Below are 24,029 nucleotides of genomic sequence, written 5' to 3'. Positions count from 1 at the left end.
ACGTCCATTTTTAGGTCTCGACAAGTCATTTACCTTTTACTATAAATACCTTGACATTTCGACATAAACATCCTTACACCTTCGAGAACTCTAAGTGACCTAGAATTTTCAAATCTAAACCGATTTCTCTCTCGTTTCAAACTCTTTCTCTTCAAGTTTTTCTTACCCACTAAACTTCATACTCTTTTCAATAGCCTCAAACACTATTGTACCCTTTATCCCAAAAGAAACCAACTTTCTTGCATTTCTGGATGCAAATCAAGCTCTTGAAGCTTTCAAAAGCTTTATGAAGTTTATGTCTTAAACATATTTTATAAAGGCTCTTACTGCTAATCATGTACTCTACTTGAATGTGTTAAGGGATTTCTGGACTATAGCAGTGACAAGAACAGTGGTGCATGAGAATCAGGTTGTATCAATTATGATAAACTGTACAATCAAGGGTCAACAGGTGGAGATTTCTGAGAATGATGTCAACATGGATTTGAGCATACCTACTGACAGGCTGGAGGAGGTTCCAACTCAGGAGGAGTTTTATGAATTTGTGGAATTTATCAATTATTCTGAAAAGATTAATCTGTCAAGCATGAACAAAAAGAACATGAGGAGGGAATGGTCTTTTCTTTTTGATTCGGTAATAAGGGCCTTCACCTGCAGAAAGTCAGGGTTTGAGAACATTTCAAGTGTTGTCCAGAATCCGGTCTACTCAATGACTCACAACAAACAGGTCAATGTAGGACACTATATCTTGGAGGAATTGAGCACGGGGCTAACAATGCCATTAGCAACAAGAGGTAAGGAAATTTGTCTTCCTAGTTTTATTATGTCAGCTTTAAATCATAAAGTTAATGACATACACATGCTAGAAGGTATAGATGGATCATTAATAGGCAACTGTAAACATGTATCCAAAATTATATTTGGATCACTTATTACAAAGAATAAGGTACAGGTAGGCCTTAAATTAACTCCATTTATGTTGGAGAGATTTAAGATTTATCCTTACCCCATGCCTGATATGAGGTCAAGCATTGCACAATCTAGTACAACAATTGTCCATGAACCTGTGGAAGTACAAACACAGGCACACCAATAAGGACCTACCAATGCTGAGACCCTTCTTTATGTACCTTTAGAAGCTAGGAAACCAACCACTTCATCCTCTCAAAAGGGTGAAGTGAGTAAAAAGAAGAGAAAGCAGGCAAACTTGTCAATCATAAATGAGAGTGGTGAGGGAAAAACAGTACATGAGTCACCATTGGTCAAAAAGACAAAGAAGGATAAACACACTGAGTTGACTACTCAAGCCACCTCTGCATCCTCTCAAAAGGATGTAGTTGTAAAACAGGGACAAAAACAGACTCTAGGGGCATCCTCTCAACAGGGTGTCTCTATTGAAAAGAGCATTGTCCCTAATGCACCTTATAAAGAGTCTGCACAAGCACTTGAAACAATTCAAGTTTATGAAAGGAGACATAAGGATGGCACACACAAGGAGAGCACATCACTTGAAGCTCCCTCTTCTATTCAGGGGAACTTCCAACACTCCAATATGAGATTCAAAATCTAATTTCTAAAATTTCTTCATCTTATAATCAAGCACTTGAATCTAATCCTCAAATGTTGTCAACTTCAAGTGATATGGTTCAAGAACCCGTGCTCGCCACCCAGACACCAAATCTAGATGGGGAAAGGATACTAGCTGGGGTAGACCTTGATGACACCATCACAAATATGGGGGATCCATCAGTTCTCACTGAAGACCCCATGGTAGTTACAGATGCACCTTTATATGCAAATCAGCCTTCACAAACTGTAAGGTTTGAGGGTAGTACTCCTGAGGGGGAGCTATCTAAATCCTCTCCAATTCAATTAGAGGTTCCTGTTACAGGAACAACTCCCCTCAAAACCCTAGCTGAAATTGCACTAACAATTGAAGTTAGGAGTTCAATTGCCAATGATCCTGCTATAGGGGGGAAAGTTTAGCACATTCAAGTGAAAGCTCACTGCAAAATGATCAAGGGTTTGAGGCTAGAGTACATGAAAGTAACCTAGCTAACTCCCCTCCAATTCAAATGGAGGTTCCCACCATAAGTGAGGAACAACAAACTGCCAAAACCACAGAGCAATTTGTGAGTCAAACTGTGACTTCAGTCACAGGTGGTTCCAGTCCATCAGATCAAACTTCTACTTCTCAACCACAACAACCACACCTCATCTTTCAATGGTTATAGGCAGTTGAAGCTCAACCAACAACTGTGGATGATCTTCTAGTTGATCAGTTGTCTGGACTTGCATAAATCTCTCAACAGTTGCTAACTTCAGATTTGTCTAACTAGGATTATCAAGCCATAATGCTCACATATCAGACAGAGGTCCAAGATCAACAAGCTAAAATTGTTAATGAAGCTGAACATGATGGAAACTGTGATGATTGGATGAACAAAGACTACAGTCTTGAGATGGAAGTTGTTTTGGCAAAATTCAGGGAAAACTATTTGATCATACTGGGAAGCAATGTAAAAGCTTTAACTCCTGAGGAAGTCTATAATGCAGTTAATGAGGTTCACAAGGCTCAACTCAAAGATTTTCACCTGTTTGGTAAAGTAATAGAAATCAAATTGACTGGTCATGAAAAAAAGATCGGGAAGCTGGTGAGAGATAAGATGGATGAAATTATTCCTTCTAAAGTAAAGATCCCTACCAAATTCCAACATTTTGCTGACCAAATGGCCAAATTTGAACTGACTTTTATGGAAAAAGATGTCAAAAACCTCAGACATTCTTTTGTAGCTTTGCATGAGGTGGTTCAACAACATATTGTTAACTCCAAAGATACAAAGATCAAGTTGAACCAGCTTCATCAAAGTAGGTATGAGCCTTCTGCATTGCTCATGGAAGAAATCAAGCAAGTTGTTCAAGACACCTTTGGTACCTCTCTTCCCTCAAGTTCTAAACAACCAATCTCTACATCAACAAATCTACAAATTAAAGATATTCAAGAACAAGTTTTAACTTTGCAGTGACTCACTCACTGATCAAGTGCAAGCTCTCACTACTCTAGTGCAGAGTCAACAGGCAGATATACAGACCTTGGTGGACTCCCACAAGCATTTACAAATGCAAAACTCTGTAGCTTTGGGAGCCATCATGGGAAAACTTAACATTCCATTGTCTGCACTTCCTGAGACTGTGAGGCCAGAAATACCAACTCCCCTAATCATGCATGTTCCCAAGACTAAGAGGGAGATAGAAGCTAGGATCCAACAATCCAAGGATGCTGGTAAACCAAGGGAGACTGGAAAATTGACATCAACTACTCAAGATGGTCAAAGTTCTTCAAAAGCTTGAATTTCTAAAGATGTTGGGAAGGACATACTTCTAAAAGCTACATGAGGACCCTGTCAGGATAAAGAATTCAATAAACTTCTGTCAGTTTTAAGGGTGTTTCTGCAGAACAACTACATCACTTACAAAAGAGCATTGGCCAAAAATATCAACTTTATTATAGTGGTGATTGTCAAAGTTGATAACTTTCGAGAAAAGATGATTGTAGCTAATGTGAATGATTGTGGATTGGACAGGTATCTACAGGTGTCTCTCTCCAATATTCAAAAATTGAGAGCATCTGAGTTGGATGTAGTAATTTATAAAGTACATGCAGTTATTCCAGAGGACACCCAATTGCTATATGAACTCAAGAAGGCTCAGGTAGATGCTTTTCCTGAAGCCTATCTCTATCCAAGCAAATGGGTGGCCTACATCTGTCCTCAAACTGAAAGATGAAAAATTTTCAATGTTCTTAAGAATTCTGTAAGAGAAAATATGAGGTTGATAATGACTCTTCAATATGATCTGAAATGTAAGAAGTACAAGAAAACTAAAGATGAAGAGATCATCAGAATTCTTGATGGATACCTTCTGAATGTTGATACCATGTTGCCAAACTCACAATATAACTTAAAGTATGACAAGGATGATGATGAGCAGAAGCAAGATGATCAACCACCTTCTGGTTCAAATCCAAGTCAATCCTCTAGAGCAACTGATAGCAAAGAGAAGAAGCAGGATGAGAAGAAGCAGAAGCAAGATGATCAACCACCTTCTCCCTATAACAACCTTCATAACGTTTTTAAATATATCTCATTAACTATAATAAATATTTTTTCTTATTTGTGTCGTGTAATTTGTATTTATTAAATAAATACAAGCAGGGTAATCACTGTACTGTACGTGTAAAAAAAATTGTAGTTAATCCATCAAATATTGTCAATATGTTTATAAAAAGAAACTAAAAATTAACATATATGTATATTACAAAGTCGAGTAATTTTTTTGAGTTTTAGTCAAATAAACCCGGAGTAATGAGGTATTTTATTACTAAAATTATTACTAATTTACAATTATTTTGCTTAATTTAATAGGATCAGTAATGCATAATTAAAGTGGTCAAGAGTTGCAATCGTAACAAAGTACAATTTACAGTTCAATTAATATAAGTTTAGTTTTTTAAGAGAATTATAATTTCTTTAATTCAACATTTATGTTAATTTAATATCATTGCTAATTGCTAATGTCTTAATTAATTAACTAAAGTTGATCTCGGCCATGTATTTAGCTTTTAATCATCTCTATTATACAAAATTAATTTTATAAGATGTCAGATTATTGTCAATTCATAAATTAAAATTGACATAATCTATTTAGTTTTTAACACATTAAAAAAAACCTAAATTTAATTGATCATTCTTATTTTCAGAACATAAAAGACTTTTTTTATTTTTTTAAAAGACTTTTTTTATTTTTTTATAGTATATATATCAATAACTCTGAAATACAACATGAAAATTGAATTTTTTAATATTGGTTAAGATAAAGTCACATGTGTGTTTATGTATGTAAATTATTATTTATTATATTTTTGAGTAAATTATGTTGGTCTCGTTTATTTATATTCTATATATCTTGGTCATGTATATATATTAATTGTTATTCATTAAATTATTCAAATAACATGTATTTATGATTATTCAAAAATTATAATTATCTAATAAATAAATTACAATTATTTATATATCGTAGTCGTGGTAGCACCGAAAATCAAACAATATCTATTTTTACTCAACAGAGCATGAGTCATGGATCTGACATAAAAATAATTCATATATCGTCAAGACTAACTACTGATATTAAGAAGTTTTTTTTTTCAAGAATCTGAAGATAAATTTGTACTAATATCATCATTCAAATCATTTTAAAGTTTTTTCATTTATGATACTAATATTTTTTTTATAGTAACTTTATAACATTGTTTATTATTTTTCTAAAATTAAATATTTTCAATTTGATGATTTTTTTTAAAGATTATTTGAACTTGTTAATCCTTTCAAAATATCGACTAATATTAATTATTTTATTTAGATAACATAACATGGATTAAATCAAAGTACAATACATTATAGTTTTAACCTTTTTTCAAATAATTTAAAATAGCTGTACAATATTTTCCAACACTAAATATATTTTTTTGTAAATTTATGATTGCTAATTTAATTTGTATTTTTCAAAATATTGAATTATATAATTTTACAAGTTTCTTATATATATATATATGAGAGTCCTTGTTTTGAGTTCAGTAAGGGAGTTCATATATATTCTGCAAGTAAAATAGTATATTAAATAGTAATTTGATACATAATATCAATTGACTTGATCGTATAAAGAGCTCAAAAATGTTAATTTTTATTAATATAAGATATTATAAAATATATCTTTATTGTTAAGATATTCTCGTCGAGCTCGTAATTTATATTTATTAAATATAAATAGTGATGATATATTTTCGGCCGGGTCATGTATTCAAATTGCGAGTATTTTTCAAAATGGGTAAAATTCTGATTTTGAAGCTAATAATTTTGATACATAAATCAATTGACTTGATTTTATAAAGATCCCAATGATATTAATTTTGATGGTAAGATTTTCTCGTCAAACTCGTAATTCAAATTAAACCTATGCAGTGACATGGTTTTTACGGGCTGACCATTTAATCAGATTTCGAGTATTTTTTGAAAAATGAGTCAAATTCTAATTTTGAATTCGAAATAAATCGAAATATGCTAATTATAACTTATCTACATATGTAGTACATATATATAATTTATATAAGTGTATCTCTTTTTAACAAATAAAAAAATTAATTTTATGTACAATTTATTTTTTATTAAAAATATGAGATATGTTTTTCAAACTAAATTATTTAATAAATAAGGTAATGATCCGTTTATATACTGTACTTAATTTTATATCTCAAATTCAATTGTTCAAAATTAACTCTACAAATATATTAGTAATCATGTTTAAAGTTAAATAAATTATCGTTATTTACGACACTCACATATTATGTGTATGATAAAAAACTTAAGTAACAGTGTGGTGTAGTGCTAAGGTGATGTGTTTGTGAACCTTAACACAGGTTCAATTCCTCCCAACAACCTTTTTTATATAAATTTAAAAGACAGGGGTAAATTAGTCATTTCAATGAGACTTTTTAATCTCATAATTTATTATATAAATTTAAAAGACAATGTTAAATTAGTCATTTCAATGAGACTTTTTAATCTCATAATTTATCCCCTTATTCTCCTATTATATATAGAAGAGATTTTATTGTTCATTGAATACGTGAGTGAGCACTTCACCATTTAATTATTTATTACATTTTTTAACAATTAATATTTTTCATATATAATCTTTGTACTTTAGTGTACTAAAGCGGGTAAACACGAATATATTAGTTCCGGATTAATGTCACAAAATTGGTACACGGATGCAAATTCAGATCGAGTTGGGATTTAAGGTTATGCACGAAAACAGAAAAAAACACAGAAGGTTGATACACTGACACGAAACTTTGTCAGGTCTACATTCAAGATATAACTTTCAAAAATAATATTTTGGATCTTTTTTGAGCCAAAATTATATTTTGATCCATTTATCCTACTAACCCCCGCTTGCTTTATTGTGGAGATAATATATTCGAGAACTGTGAAAATACGTGGAAGCTCGAATATCGTCTGATGTAAATGCGGGACCCACCCACTATGAAATGGCCTTAAAAAGTTGCACGCAGTGATAGGGGCACTCCCCTCGTATTTACTCCCCCCTCTTTGCTCCCATCTCTACTATTCAAGTAGTACTTTCAATACTTTGTCTACGCTACCACCTTCCCCCATTTTGAATGTTCAAGCTTCAAATACATACACACACTTCTCTCCCTTCCAGCTCTCCCCCACTCTCTCTCCCATCTCTCTCTCTCCCTCTCTCCCTCTCTCTCTCATATGTGTGTATTAGATTAAATCAGGTAGCACAAATGGACAGGATTAGGGAACAACTACCCAACTCCATGACTTTCGGCAAATCAATTCAAGGTCTCCCCCCCCCCCCCCCGCTCTCTATGTATTTATACTATCTTATATAATCTCCGATTTCCGTATGTCAGCTGATAAATTTAAGCATATAATCATTCAACGTACTTTCAATTTTTGAGTAAATGGATTCATCATATTTTCAATTTTAGCTTGTTCAGTTCCACTACATAGTCTACATTCCGTATAAATTCAAATTAATCATTATTAATGTGATAAATTAAATTACTAATATGATTTTATTAAGGTCCGATTTAGTAAGTTATGGGGTGAAGTGCTGTTTCCTGTATGCCTGGAGCTTTGTATGATATTTTTAAATTGTAACTCGACATTTAGCTGCTATATCTTTTGTTTGGAAGTATTTCGAGGCATCAAACTTTTGTTCTAGGTTCCCATTTGTGTTTTCAGTCCATAAGTAGTTCAATATCCTGGACCAGTCCAAGTTCACGGATATTTCAATGTAAAATTTGAAAAATATGAAATAATTTAGATCAGTTTGGTGTCTCCTATACTATATTCCTTTTGTTCTCTCGTAGAGTAAGGATAGACCGTTTTCTTAATTCTCTTTTTGGTCCGCTATAATTTATGTCCAAATGCTCATTTTTTAATGTTGGTACAAATTTATACCAGGAAATCAAAACATCTCAAAAGAAAAAGGTACTTCGAATATGACGTCACCCAATGTGGTTGCTAGATTGATGGGTCTCGATGAGTTGCCATCGCTGCAGGTGATTTATAGACCACAAGATACACCTGTCGTCAACCATAGGCAGAAAACTTCACCGAGAAGGTCACAAAGAGATGATAACCCCTGCGAGGCCCGGTCTAATCAGAAGAGCTATGTGGAGCAGCCACAGTTTAAGGATGTGTTTGAAGACACAACTAAGAAATCAGGCAACAGAAACAACGCATCAGTGGAGCTTCATCAGCCATCAGATTATTTGTTTACAGAGCATCTGCATATGCATATATCACCTCCCAGTTATACATACGATCAGATAGCGATTTTAAAGCCTTTAAATCCTCGAAAACAAAAGACCAAGGCTAGGGGATGGAAAGCTGGAATGAAATGTCCAGTGAAGGATGACTTTCCAAGGCACACTCACAGTAATCATGGCTCTCAAAGTTTAGTTAAGTCGTCAACCAGTTCGGCAGACAGAAAAGACGAGTCTGAAATCTTGCCTAAAAGGATTGTTATTCTAAAGCCAAACTATGCAAAGGTGCAAAGTGCTTCAAACTCTCTTTCGTCTCCTGATTCTTCAGACTCTAATTTCTCCGACTATAGGAACCATAAACAGTATGCAAATACTTTGAAGTCAGAATACTATTTGAGAAATATGGAGATTCGTGAAGACTTAGACTTCACAAAGCCCAGGTCTAGGAAAACAACAAAACCAGTCAAGAAAGTTACTAGAGAAATGAGAGACACTTCCAGTTGTATGATGAATAATAGAGACACTGCTAATAAATTATATGAGAAAGGCGGAGAGGATTTTGGTCTCGTGATGGATACTATTTCATCTTCTGTTAGAGGAAGCCCTGACGTGAGAGACCTTTATGACTTTTCTGGAAATGTTTCTGCGTGTGAATCAGAGGGGATGAACTTCACTTCCTATGATATGAGAGAATCCTTCGTCACTAGTGAGGCAAAGAAGAGATTGCTGGAGAGGTTGAAAAAGGCACAGAAAAATAAGGATACTAGAGTCAACAGTAAAGAAAGCATTCTAAGGGAAATGTATCAAGATGTTGGGCTTGATAGTAAGAAAATTACACTTGGTGAAATGCTCTCTACTCCCGATGCAAACATAAGGAATTTGGAGGCCAACATGAGTCGTAAAAGTAGCAGGGATGGTGTGAATGACATTTATTCCAAACTGACATCAAATTCTAGATCTGTTCGTCCACTGTCTATAAGAAGTGAGAAACAGAATGCAGATGGTGAACATCGCGTCAATGACAAGTTGCTAATGCCTAAAGTGGTGCCACATCAGTACCAAAGAAAGGCAGTAAATAGAAACTGTAAGAAGAAAAAAATTTCCTCATCCAACAGCTCAAGGTCTAGCAAGAGAAGTTCGCAATCTGATCGCTTAAGATATGCCTATAATAGTGACTCTTTGCTGGAAAGCCGTTCTAATCAGGACCAGATGGAGATAAACCTCAACAAGAAAGGTTCTACAGATGAGCAGCTTGTAATTCCCCAGACACCTAATAGTGTTGCAAGTGTTGAGGCTGCAGCAAACATTCAGGATGGGTCTAGAACCCAGTCTCTTGTATCTTTTTATGAGTTTTCCCCCAAAATATCATTATGCATGGAAAAATATGATTACTCCTTTGTTGGTGATCAAGAGGATTTTACTCCACAGGTATACAATATATAATTATATATGATTTTTTTTGGTTATGATGTATATACATACACTTGCTGTTTTGATAGATATAAAGCACTTGTATTCCTTCTGTTATTATGCTAAATGATGGAATATCTATATAAAATACTCTGTCCAGTTTGTATGTAATTGATATCAGTATTAAATGGTAACTTTATGTTATATGTTTGTCATAAATATATTAATTAATGTAGCATTCTTGAGATATCTAATAGACGTTGAAATTTGCAGTGTACTAAAGTTGAGGCAGAATCCACCGAGAGTTCTAAAGATGCTAATAATCCAAGTCCTGTTTCGGTTCTGGAAGTTACTGTTAGAGAAGACGATGTTTTATCATGTAACGGGAGCTTTGAGCAAGTCAGCGCTGACCTTCGAGGTATCTATCAGCCACTAACATATTTCGAGTTTCTTGATTGCGGAAATTGTGGAACTCACATCAATACTAGCTAATGCAATTTGAAAAAAGATGGTTTGTTTTTAAATGGGTTTTTTATTATAATGTCCCATTTTAAAAACTGGTTTACAAATATATCCTATTTATAGTTATATTTATAAATACATCCCATATTCAATTTTTGTTACAAATTTAAGTTAATCATGGTTAATTTTGCTACTTTACATTTCTAAAAGACATATTTAACCTTTCATGTAACTGTGCATCAAAAAATGAAGCCATATCAACTTCACAGCAAAGTTTCGTGTCTGTACCTTTACCTGTGTTTTATAATTGCATTCCTGAAGATATTTTATAGTATATTGGTGCATCATTTGGTTGGCACTGATCTTGGGGCACTGAAAAGACAGTATGAATACTGATTCACGGTTGCTTACAAAAATTAAGAGTATTATAATTTGCTATAAAATATTCTCGTTATCAAATCATCAACATTGTATTCCTCACTGTTTTCTCTTTTTGATTATACAACCATGATTTTCAGGCTTATCATATTTTTATTTTGTATTTTAACTACAATGAATATACCTGTACTTGCATTCGATAATCTACAAGTGTTAATTCCTTATTATATCATATTTTATGTGATATCTCATACATATATTTACTCTTATATTATATATATTGTATTATTTCCTAATTTGTATTGTAACAGGGGCATTCTAGTTACACATGTATATATTTATAAATTAATTATATCTTTATGAGTCATATCTGAGTTGAAAATTAATTTATCAGACATATTTATAAATATTGAATAAAAGAGGACATATCCATAAACTAGCACATTAATTTGGGACATATCATATAAATACCCTATAATATATCCTAAATCACTTTGAAATGACTCAATATGCCAAGTTTTTAAATGTCACTGATATTCTGTGAAACTGGGTTGCAAGTAATGGACGATGCAAAATTTCGAAACTCTACACTCTGTAAAAAATGACCAAAATTACTGTTGCTCACACTAATTGAGTTACAAAATTGGTTTCTACCCCTTCATTTGAGTTATGCTTATAATCCTCTCTGTCCCTTTTTTGGCTCTGTCTTTTTGTGCTTCTATCAGAGCTTCAAAAGCAGCTTCAGCTACTCAAGAGAGAATCAAAGTCATTTACAGGGGATCCTACACTTAAAAATGACTGCGATGCTATGCAAGAACCGGTCACATCATTTGAAGACGAAGGAATACATACACATGAACGCCGGGAATCAGCTTACATTATTGATGTCCTAACTGAGTCGGGTTTTCGGGATAGTGACATAGACGCATTCATGTCTACATGTTACTCTCCTGATTGTCCTTTGGGGCCGTGGGTATTTGACAATATTGAGAATAAGCTTTATGGTGAGGTAACTGGATTGAAACATGAGAGGAGATTACTGTTTGATCGCATAAATTCAGCATTATTAGAGATCCCTAAAACGATTATGGAGACATGCCCGTGGGTGAGACCATCCACAGTGGGGATTGGATTCAAGGGGCAGAAATATGAGATCACAGACGAACTGCATAAGCTACTCAGAGGTCAAGAAAAGGAAGCATATGAGGATGTGCTAGAAAAGCTACTTGACAAGGAAATGAACTGGGTGGGTTCTAGAGATTTTGTTGATGCAATTGGTACGGATATTGAGAAGTTGCTCGAAGAAGAACTACTGACCGAACTTGTGAATGAAGTAGAATTCTTAAATTAGAATTCATCTGGATATAGGTATGTACATTGACAGATGGAATCATTATGGCCTAATCAATCTTGAAAAAGAAGGATTATTACTTGGTAGAGAACAACTGTTTTAAAATTATGACCATGGCATTAGTATGACTATTAGTTACGTGCTTGCCAAGAACGCTTAAATATAATGGTGCAAGCTAGGGAACATTTTTCACAATTTCACTTTTCTGATGAGTATGACATGTGCTGTTCCAATCTTTCTGGAGGCACTTTTTTTTGGGCCAACTCATAGTTATATGGTACTTATCAGTTTCATTTTCAGAATAACATTTTCAACCCTGAAGAAGAATTAGATCTTTCTCTTCTACAACTATGTGAATTTCATGACAAGACGCAAATTCATACGTTCTTCATCTATTATATATATATAATATAATAGAGCAACTAGGTTCATTGAAACATTTTATTCCTTATAAAATTACTAAAACACCCCTCATAATTATATAGGTTAATAACTTTTCATTTAATATACACGTATTAATTACAACTAATATGCATGTATTAATTAGTCTAACTCATTATTACATATATTTATTTTTATTTCATTATTTAAAACAATTTATAATTGTATATATAGATTACATCTATCTTAATATAATTTCAAACTGAACATGATTTTAGCACAATTTTAATAATTTATTATTTTGAGTGAATATATTAATTACAAAGACTGTTTTTAAGAAAAAAAACAGGATAATGTACGAAAACTTCAGCGTGAATAACACAAATTATTTTTATACAAATGGTATAAGGAACTATTATAAGAAAGCATAGTTGAAATCGTACAACTAAAATTAAATGTACACAAATATTAGATCGAACGATATACATGATAGAATGATGAAAATTTTAAACGTATTTATATAATAAATATCGAACTTTCATGTATATAAGAAAAACATTTGAGCAAATTTAAGGGGTCATTAATCATACGACACATATTCATAGGAGATCATTAATCCCACAATACGAAAATTTTAGGGTGAAGATCACAAATTATTTTTGTGCGAATGGTACAAGAAACTATTAAAAGAAAGCATAATTTTTATGATGCCATTGAAACTAAACATACACAAATATTAGATATTAGATCGAAAGAGATATGTAATATAATGTTTAAAGTTTTAAATGTATTTATATATAAAAAATATCGAACTTTCATGTATATAAGGAAAACAGTTAGAGCAAATTTGTAGGGTCATTAATCGTACCTCGAAAGTCATTAATTTCACAACACATATTTCCGCCAAGATTAATAATCATGTAACTTATTAATTACACAATTTATTCGTATTTTGAACAAACCCGTGCCTTGCACGGGTTAAAGAGCTAGTTTAAAATTATTTATCAACCTGCAACTCGCATTATATTGGCAGAATAGTTATCCCTGTGTAATAGTTTTAAAAAATAAATGATCAGATCATAAAAACTCAAAATAAATCCCGGCTGATTAACAGTTCATGTAGGTGTACGGCTGGTATTCATGTCGGTACAAATGTACAGCACATCAAAACCAACAACTGAAATCGTTCCCAGGATATTATGCTAACAGGACAACTTTATATAAAGATTAGAATTGAGCTCAAAGAAATTGATGTTCCAGGGCCGGTTGACAGGAGGGAGAGAAAAGGGGAATGAAGTATGATAATGCAATGCACAGTTTGATGCGCAAACTTACCAATGCAAATGATGATCTGCCCACAAAACAAGAAAGAGATTAGCAACCTCGCGGTCCTAGTTTATGGTAATGAACAATAAAGTCGGTAACACACTAATGAAGGATTTTGTCAATGACCGAAAACTGTCAAAAGCTTTCGCTCAATGTTAGTAGCTGTTGTCTTATGCCTTCCTTTACTGCCTTCAGATGTCATGGACCCCAAATGTCTGGACGGATTACATTACAGTAGAAATTCTTGCCAAGGATAACTTCTTGCGGGTCTCAAGTTTGGAAATGACCAATCTTGATTCCCAGAAGCAGCCTTCAGATGGGTCAAGAGTCGGCTTTAAAGAGAAATTTCTCCTTTTCAAACTGGACTACTACTGTATTAAAAATAAATCCATTGATAACATTCTACTCGATACTACACTAGCTCTTTGATTAACGGAATACTACACTACCCCATTGATTGGTTTGCTCATACCCTGGCTTTCCTTGTTCTCTTGTTTGCTTATTCTCTTTCTATTTTTGCCTGCCAGACCTTACTGTGGTGACGAATTAGACGTCTAAATTTCCCTACTACATAAACAAAAAGAGTTTCCCTCAGGATATCGTATCGATGCTAAGCATCATACCATTAAATATTGATGATATATGCATATGCACAAGAGGTCTGAACTAAAGGGACCTTTAAGATCAAGCTCGCAGTAATATAATGACTTGATGCTAATTGCCTGATCATGCATTAACATCAATACTGAATAGATCTGCTTGTGACTTATTACAGTCCAAAAAAGACAAATTATAATATATAGTTAAAAACAAAGAATATTTTCCCTCTTCCGAAATGAAAAATCCTGGAGAAGTAGTATTACCACTGAAAGGCAGACACTTGCAGATATCCAACATAAAAACAGAAATCTACAATGATCAGAACACTTGATTGAGAATCACCGGATATAAGTATACCTTCGGTTTTAAACAACCCATTTTCCAAATAAAGAATCATTGATGAGTACATAACTTTGTAATGCATAGGAGAGATCAACAGGAGAATAAGGTTTCAGTTACACACTCTGTAATGGCACACATCTCATAAACATGACGGGTACTTGTGCATACTTAGTAGATTGTAACAAAATCACTAAACAATAAACAATAGGAGGCGTTCCTGAGTACGATAACTATAACTATGGTATTATCAGCTTGATGTTCACATTTCAATTTCCAAGTATATAACAGAAAAAATCAGATGACTTCAAATTAAAATCATAAGCATTTATATAAGTCAAGACACTATAAACAACTGGGATGATTCAAATTTTTCATAATAAATCTAGTCAATTTTCATTATGATATTGTGAACATTACATAGGAGATAGAACACACCGAACCTACATTCATAGAAATGACCTTACATAGAACTTCATCGGGTCTTGCAAGGCAAAACACGTACTGTAACAGCTAATACATAAATAAACATAGCAATACTACCAGACTAACATATCATGATTAAGCATAAAACTTAAATTATAATTTGTTTTTTCACTCAAATTTCCTCTTGAAAAAATAAAGGAAACTAACTCTGAGCAAAATAAACCTACAAATCACCAACCATCATCACAAACCGTTCAATTCAGACGCAAAAGTTTTCGCAAATCACTGGTCGCCACGTCGTTACGCTTCGTAAAAAAAGCCGGAAACGGCAACGAACTAGGCGGCGGAGACGCCAGCACGGAAGGAGATCCAGCATACAAACCATTAAAAGCCCTAATTTGTTTCTGAACAGTTTCCGGGTCGGGTCCTAACCGATCCGTTGAAGACAACACCAACTCATCATTTCCCAACCCTAATTTCAAACCATCCAATTTCTCGCCGCGTTTGAGGATCTTGACTTGACCGTTGACCAATTGTTTGGGTCCAGGTCTCGAATCGACCGTCCGATTTTGAAATTTGTTTGAATCGGTGAGGCTAGGGCTTCGTTTGCGGCGGCGAGAACGGGTTTGATTGGAATTAGGGTTGAATTGAGATTTTGATTGAGGGGAAATTAAGGTTTGTGAATGGGAATGAAAATGAGTGTTGCGAAGATGACCTCGGAGAAAGGGGGTGGTTGTCATATTGTTTTGTGGAGTGTAATGTAATGTTAAGATTGAAGATGGAAATGTTGAGAGGCGGAGGGCCTGTATTATAAATTTTCTTTGCCGCCACGAATATAAAATTCGTACAATCTTGGGCGGTGCCCTTCAATGATTCGAACACGTTTAGTTGTTTCAAAATTTAAATTATTTGGAGTACGTTATTAAATTATTATGAAATTAAATTTAGGAAACTCGACCTTTATAAAGAAAATTAGATAACTCGACCTATCAACAAAAAACTGAACTTAATTCATAGATGGATCAATATCTCAAATTTTGGACAAGAATTTTAAATACGAAACATATTATTGTGGTCCTCACATATAATTTAATAATATATTCAAAATATTTATGTTTGGCACAATATTTTCAAAATTATCATTCAAATTTTTAAACTTCATTTACGTTACCGCTTAATATCCTGATTAATTATATTCATGGGATAATCTCAAATTTTATGTATTGTTCACCCTCCCATCATGATGATAACCGCATAATTTTGTGGGTAATAAAATATTGTATACATGATTAATTACTAATAAAGTGTTTTTTCATTATCACTGTCTGTGTATCATCAAAATTTTCTGATGTAAAGTCTGGTAATAAAAAAATGGAGATCAAAAGTAATTGTCTTTTCAAAACAGATTTTTCATTTAAGTCTACCACCAAAATTATAATTTCATGGATCCAGAATCCGACGGTAACACTTCATTCCATTATATTATAACTGCCCAAAAAATTGAAAGAACAAGATGTTCATTTTGCACGAACGTGTTATGATTTCACGGGTTTTGACGAACAATTGTTCAAATTGATAGGCCATAATATTACTAAACCCAAAGAACATTATAAAAGCTCAGGGGAGAAAGACCCCAGGCCCAACAAGGGATGGTCCCCCGGACACGTGGTGGCCAAACAAAAAAGCAACGGTCTCATATTACCGAGAATAGTACTGAAACATCTCAGCCGTTCATTTGTCAAGACCTCAAGTTATCCCAGTTGTAAGGGGACAGCTGGGTCCCGCTGCTCATCTTGACCATTCGATCATCGACCAACTAATATTCGCAAATGTCTGGGATGAAAATGTACAAACCCACAAAACCCTAAAAATTGGGAGCCTGTAAAAGACCCCAAAAAACGGGCGTCGGAGGTTACTACTACTTTCTTACTTTCTACACTTATACACATACCACAAATACATATTTGAATAGCTCTTCTTCTTTTTCTCCTTCATCGAGAAACCTTTTTCTTATTTTTACGTCGGAGTTTCCGTGAAGACGCCACCCCCTACGGTTCTGTTTTGCACACACCCACCTAACAGCACAACCTCACATCATCATTTCTGCATAGACGGAGCTCGAGCTTGGATAAGGATAGAAGGAGATCCGGGGAAGAAAGGGGAGTTATCATTGACGCTAGAAGGAGAGGCCGAACCTCCGATTCAGTGGTGTCGTCGATTATAGCCATTTCACTCCACCCACGAAGCCAAAACTTTACACCCCTGTGAGGTTAACTTTTCGACTCACTTAGTATTGTATTTGTAGTATTTTGTCTATTTTATCTTGGAAACAATGACTACAAGGAAGAGTAAAACAACCGTTTCTGGACCAGTTCATCTCACTGTCGTCCTAGTGCTTAGACTCGTGGAAAGACTTCCGAGAGATATTTCTAAAGAGATTTCGGTCCAACCGCATGAATGAGCTCCAGATGTGCCATCTGAAATCATCCAGCAAAGAAGCAAGGAATCACTCCCTAACTTTGTCAAAAGATTCCAAGAAGCAGTCAACCAACTCTCCAACCTGAAAAAAAGAAGTCGTCAATATCTCCTGGAGGAACCTCAACCCGGTATCTTGCGAGGGTTATGTCAAAGACCTAATCCATAGGGATCCCCAGAGCCTCGCCTCAGCCTACGCGCTAACTTCGAAGTTCATAAAGGAAAATGACTTTTTGAAATCAATGAAGATGAACAGAAGGATGAGTACACAGAGAGACGCTCGTCATACAAAAGAGATAAAAGTTTTAAAGTGATAGACATAACCACTACATTCAACACTCCCAGGGAACCCCACCCCGGATTGAGTATTATGGACCTGAAAAGAATCAAAGAAAACCAAGGAACAAGAGAGAACCAAAACCTGAGCCCGAGTGGACGACCCTTAATCGGTCCCGGGCTGACATCTTGAAGGAAGTCAAGGGCAAGCCTTTCTACTACCCTCCCAAGCCCCTTCTCGCCCCTCCGGAGAACAGGTCGAGAGACAAACACTACGGGTACCATGAAGACCACGGGCACACGAATGAGGACTGCTTCTCCTTCAAAATATTTATCGAAGAGCAGATCAAGAAGGGAAACATGAATCAGTATGTCCACAGAAAGCCAGCTGACAAGGACAAAGCCCCCGGAGGCAGAAAGCACGTGGTAAATGTGGTACTGGGCGGCACTTCTTCACCAACTCAGAGCCCATACATGGACAATGACGTCATGATGATCCAACCCTTTGAAGATGAGCCGATTTATTTCTCTTACGATAACTATGAGGGACTGGATGTCGGACACAATCAAGAACTGGTAATGACCTTGGATGTGGCAGACAATGAAGTAAGGAGGATCCTATATATATATATACACACACATACACATATTTATATCTTTACACACACACAAACACTTTTTAATCTTTAACTGAAGATACTGACATCTATAAATTATTATATGGAAGATATGCAATGGGAATGACGAAGGTTCTAGCGCAAGCAAGCGCGATGCACTTCAGCAACTAGTTGAGACTTCTGTGGCTAATGATCATTTCGTTTGGACTAAGGTATAATCATTTTCTATGCTGAAGCTCGGTACATTCTCTCATGCGGTTGTATTGTATCTATCAGCTTGTAGAAGATCTAGTATTGAAAATCTTGTCCACTTGTAGTCTTGTACTAAAGTTTTGTAGATTGTAGAATATGCTCTGGCTGGAAATGAGAGCTAAATTGTATTTGGTTTATTTACAGTACTTTAATCAAATTTTGACAGTTGTACTCGAGATTTTGGATGACTTAGACTCATCTATCAGGGAGTTTGCTCTTTTGTTGGTAGTTGAGATGCTGAAGAATCAGGTCTTATATCGTCTAAAATTTTATGATTTGATTTTTGAATGCCGGATTTGGAAAAGTTATAATGACGCTTTTATTTTTTACAGAAAGATCCAATGGGGGATTTTGTCGAGATTGTAATTGAAAAACTGCTCCATGTTACAAAGGATCATGTTGCAAAAGTAAATCCTATATAACTTCTACATAATCTTTTTTCTCTTTTGTTTGTCACCATATTTGACTTCAATATATTTCGTGTGTAGGTTGCTAATGAGGCAGGATAATGTTTGACTTTGGTTTTGTCTTAGTATGATTCATTCAGATGTTTAAGTGTACGTAACATTTTTTTAAATAGAATATATAAAACTATATTCAATAATATTATATTGGCTTTATTACAAGAAAATATGATTTTTTTCACCTGCATATTCTTACCTATAAAATTGGACAAAAAAAACGAGAAACAACCTCCTTAAAAATTAACAATCTATAACCGATTTCTGTTAGTATTTTCCCAACCCAATCCATTATTACCATAATATTGGTTAACAAACAAGATTATTTCGACCATATATGGACCATATTAAAATTACTTGTTTTCTTGAGCAACCTCCACTCCAGTTAACTCCTCCCTACCAACATGATAAAACAATATTTCTTGTAGCATGGTTGGTTTAAATTGTAAAATAGAATAAATTATTAATATTTTAAATGAAAATTACAAATTTTAAATAATTTTTATAATTTATGAACATTCAAAATTCAAAATCTACAATACATACAAAACTAAAAACTATCTTAACTAAATATAATAGTTTAATATTAGTTAAAGAACCACTCCACGCCACAAATTTATATCTCTAAAATAAATGCTTATAATATATAAGCGTGTGGACTATTAAAGAGAAAAAAAAAAGAACCGAATGCTTTTTAAGTTAACATTATGTTCTTTTGGAAAAATTAAAATAATTTTTAATTGTTCAATTGAGTGAACACAAAAATATACACTTTTTTTAACTTTCCAAAAAAGAAAAATAACATTTTACATATTTATATATATATGTGTGTGTAGGATCTTGGTAAAATACAGAAAGTCTAATTTCCAAATAGGCATATGTTTGTAGAGCATATAATTCATATTTATATTTAAATTGGGTTTTGATAATTAAGGTATAAATTTCTTAGCATGTAGTTATATTTATGTAAAGAACTTGCTTCATGTCTTTGACAATATAGGTTCATGTGTACGAATGTGTGCTTAGGTGTGTATTGTTGAATGTGTAATTGTTCATAACAATATTAACCTAATGATTCCGTAATGCAATTCACTTGTTTCCCATCCCATTTGGTAAAAAAAGTCTGAAGAGTTTAATGTCTAGCCTCTAGGTCAATTAAAACACAAGGGATAGATACATGGAATACATTAATCAAAAAGACAAGTATGAATCCCTACATCGATATCGATGTGAATTTAACTTCATGTGATATATTGGTTAAATCTCTTGATTGTTGCAATTTAGATCTATTTATCGCGCGCCATTTTATTTGATTGAAACCTCTATCTTGTATGCACCTTCTTGGGGAAGACCTGACACCACTTCTTACAAATGAGCTTGAGCATCTTGAGCTTCAATTAGACTCTTCTTTGAAGCATGTCAGGTCTTCGAATGTAATTAGAAAATACTTTAAAATAAGAATTTAGAGAGTTGCATGTGCAATAATAATAGTTTATTTACAAGAAATTTAATTATTTGATATATGATTTATAGGTATTATTAGTTTTGGCAATGAAAATATTAAATATCTTGTACATATTTTTTTAGGACATATCTTTTACATATTTTGAAATTAATATTATTTATCTATCTTAAATTTAATATCGTTTTTTAGATCCAAAAGTATCAACCTGTCTTAAGTGTTACCGTAACTTCACGATCAATTAAAAATATTATAATACATTTATTCTTTTTTTTATCGTATGTAACCCGCAGCCGCTACCCATTGGGTGCGCACTAGATAAACCTCACGGGCTCACGCAATAGCCTGCAAACTACGTGAACTAAGTTAAACCGCATTTAAGCGACATACTCTGACTCATGATACATAATCATAAATTCTCCTCAAATGGGATTCGAACATGTGTCCAGGTATCTCTTTAACCAACTGAGGCAACCCTTACGGGCTAATATATCAAAGTAGGTGTTTTGCATGTTTACTATATGGTTCCATCATGGAGATTTGTTAGGCGCGAAACTATTACCCAATATGTGGAACGTGTGTAACTGTTGTGCTTGCTACATTTTTAATTACATCTTATACTAAGGATGTAATATTAAATAATAAGACTTATACAATGGAAGATTTTATTTTTTATTTTTTATTTTTTTTTTGACAAATGCAGAAAACTTTCATTAACTTCAATATAATACAGTCGGGACAAACCCCCAACCGTCGATACAACCAGGTGGTAAAACAAATATCATACTAAAAACAATTAGATGATTTGTTTCCTGATCGTTTAACACATAGAATTTAAAAATTCTTGAAATTAAAAACGAAATCAAAGACATCCCGAGCAATCCAAATTGTACCAACATCTCTGAAAATAGCAACATCGCAATTGACCATATCACATAAAAACCATTGTTAGCCCAATGTTCAAAAACACCAATCACTGAGATTGGAGAAACGACACCACAGCTATCTACTTGCCGGACACCGGCTATAGACATGCCGAAAACACCCCAGCTATCTACATGCCGGATACCTGCTATAGACATGCCGAAAGTGTAAACACGTGAAAGATGAACAATCTTTGGTTGTGAAAGGTGAGCTCTTGCAATAATCAACACCGCTCCAGATTCGACGCAGGCTTTGCAGATCACCAAGAATATCAATAAACTCATTCTCAACCGATTCAACACGAAATAAACCCAACCATAATTAAACAAAAACATAACAAAACACTCCAAAAGGAGAGACAAAACACACACTCCAAAAGGAGAGACACACAAACACCCAAAAAATTGGATTTTATTGAAGGGAAATTAATAAGGACAAAAGAGAATGAAGGGTTGGGGCTTTCCACCGGTGAAAACCAGCGGAAGCCCCTTGATTTACTTGAAAATAAACAAACCCTAGGAGAGGAGAGGAGAGGAAGGAGGCGGCTGAAATTAGTTATTTAGCATATGCAAATATCTCATTTTCACTTTTTTACATATCTCGTTAAATGTGTATGTTCCGGAAAAAGGTCCCCAAGTACATGATTCTCTGTTTTGGTTGTAGTTCTTATACATTATATTCTTGTTATTGCTATAATATATTAATTTTACTATTATTCATTTTAGCTAACATGTAGAACATATTATTTTACTCACCTTCTAACATGTAACCTTCCACCAAAGCATTAACAAGTTAAGTTCTCTGTGTTTTGTTGTTACAAGTTACTGGAGACCCCGGTAAGAAATTAGCTATCATGTGAAATTTAAGTAAGTTTGGTGTCACTTAAAATAGAAGCTATAATATAGGTTTTGAGTGAGTTTGTACAACTTATAAATTTCTTACATATACCTTTATTCTTATATAGAGTTGTGATATCATATTATTGATTAATGTTGTAGTTAAACTTGATGATAGGAGGGATTTCCTAGATGTTGTGAAAATTTTGAGAGCCAAACTTATTGTTCTATGTATAACTTCTCCAGCCTGCCACAACTGCTCCGGCTGTTTTAGGTAGCATGCTTGCAGGAAGGCAACAATTACGTGTATGTATATGATTGCGGAAGAAAACTCACGATAACATAAAAATAGGCTAGCTCTTGTAACTAAGAGTGGTAAACACACTCTTGGTTACAAAACTGTGCTCGAGTCTCTTAGAAGCTTTAAAGGTAAACTCTAATTAGCTTGTCATTCTTGATTTAAACAGCTTATTTAGTTTAGTTACAAAAATAGCACATTTAATATCTAAGTTCGGTAATTGTCTTTATTTATAAGATTGTCTTTCCTTCTTGCACTGAATTGTAGAATAAGTTGCGCTTTGAAGTTAATATAGAATACTAAGTTGTAGAACAAGTTTTGCCTTGTATTGGTCAACTAATTAATGGTATGTGTTTATCAAATTTTCTTTGATGGATTACTAGTGAACAAGTTATAAGAGTCCAGATTAATATCACCGTCTCAAAGGTTTTTGTATGCATATACAATATAGCACTGATATATTGACAAAAAATTGTGTGGAGGCTTTATAGATTAAAAGAAGAGGCGAACAACTAAATTGAGAACAAGAAATGAAATTTTTCTCAGAGATAACGACATTGTATTTTGTATAAATTGAGATCATAAATGAATGAAAGTTTGTTTTTGTTGATTATCAATGTAGTATTCAATTCAATTTCACCAAGTTTCTTATGTATTGTTTTAATAGTTTGCATTTTCTGTTGAGATGTATTTTATCTACATTTGATATTTGGATTTTAGATGTGTTGTAAATGTATTAGGGAGAGTTTTTAAGTTTAGTATTTATTTATGTTTTTAATGTTGCAAGTATAACTTATAGATATTTTTATGTTGTACAAACGGGAAAAAGTGTTATAATAAACACAAGTGTTATGAAAGAATATTAAAATAAGATATAACATATTGCCAAAAGATTGAACTATATTATCATTCAGTGTTACAATAGCAAATATCTTGTTGCAAAAGTGTTTACGGTAACATAATTTTGGGTGTTACTATAACTTTAAGGGTGTTGCAATTAAACAATTATTACACATGTATGGTGTTATCATAGGTGGTCTTATGTAACACTTTTCCTGTGTTATCACGGGTTAAAAAGTATTACCTTATACCCCTATTTTATAAGGAGCAAACCCAACACCAACAAATTTCCAACAAATGTAACTATAGGCGAATTTTTTGCTTTAGATAACACTTTCTGGTCATTTTTACATTTTTTCAGTGTTGCTAGAGGCCATATATGGTGTAGTGCCGGCTTTTCTTCAATACATTTATAATTTATTTGAGTTTTGTTTAGTTTATCTTTGTGAGAGTTTGATTTTTGTTTTTGTTTTGTTTTTTCTATTCAACATGTCGGGGATTATATGCTTGAAATTTTCATGGTGTTATTCAGTAATAAGAGTTTTTTTATTGA

General features: G+C 33.6%; 1 protein-coding gene across 1 annotated transcript; it reads left to right on the top strand.

Moving 5' to 3' along the window:
- The first annotated feature begins 7,146 nt into the window (after positions 1–7,146).
- Positions 7,147–12,198, top strand: LOC141712490 (uncharacterized). Its single transcript, XM_074515461.1, has 4 exons — positions 7,147–7,430; positions 8,058–9,790; positions 10,046–10,190; positions 11,338–12,198. The coding sequence occupies exons 1-4, from the start codon at positions 7,241–7,243 to the stop codon at positions 11,961–11,963; spliced, it is 2,694 nt and encodes an 897-aa protein (XP_074371562.1). The 5' UTR covers positions 7,147–7,240; the 3' UTR covers positions 11,964–12,198.
- Positions 12,199–24,029: the final 11,831 nt, after the last annotated feature.

The sequence above is a fragment of the Apium graveolens genome, chromosome 3 (genome assembly GCF_009905375.1).
Source record: "Apium graveolens cultivar Ventura chromosome 3, ASM990537v1, whole genome shotgun sequence".
In the NCBI taxonomy this organism is placed as follows: domain Eukaryota; kingdom Viridiplantae; phylum Streptophyta; class Magnoliopsida; order Apiales; family Apiaceae; genus Apium; species Apium graveolens.
Note: the sequence above shows the minus strand (reverse complement) of the source record. Positions and strands in the feature narration are given on the sequence as shown.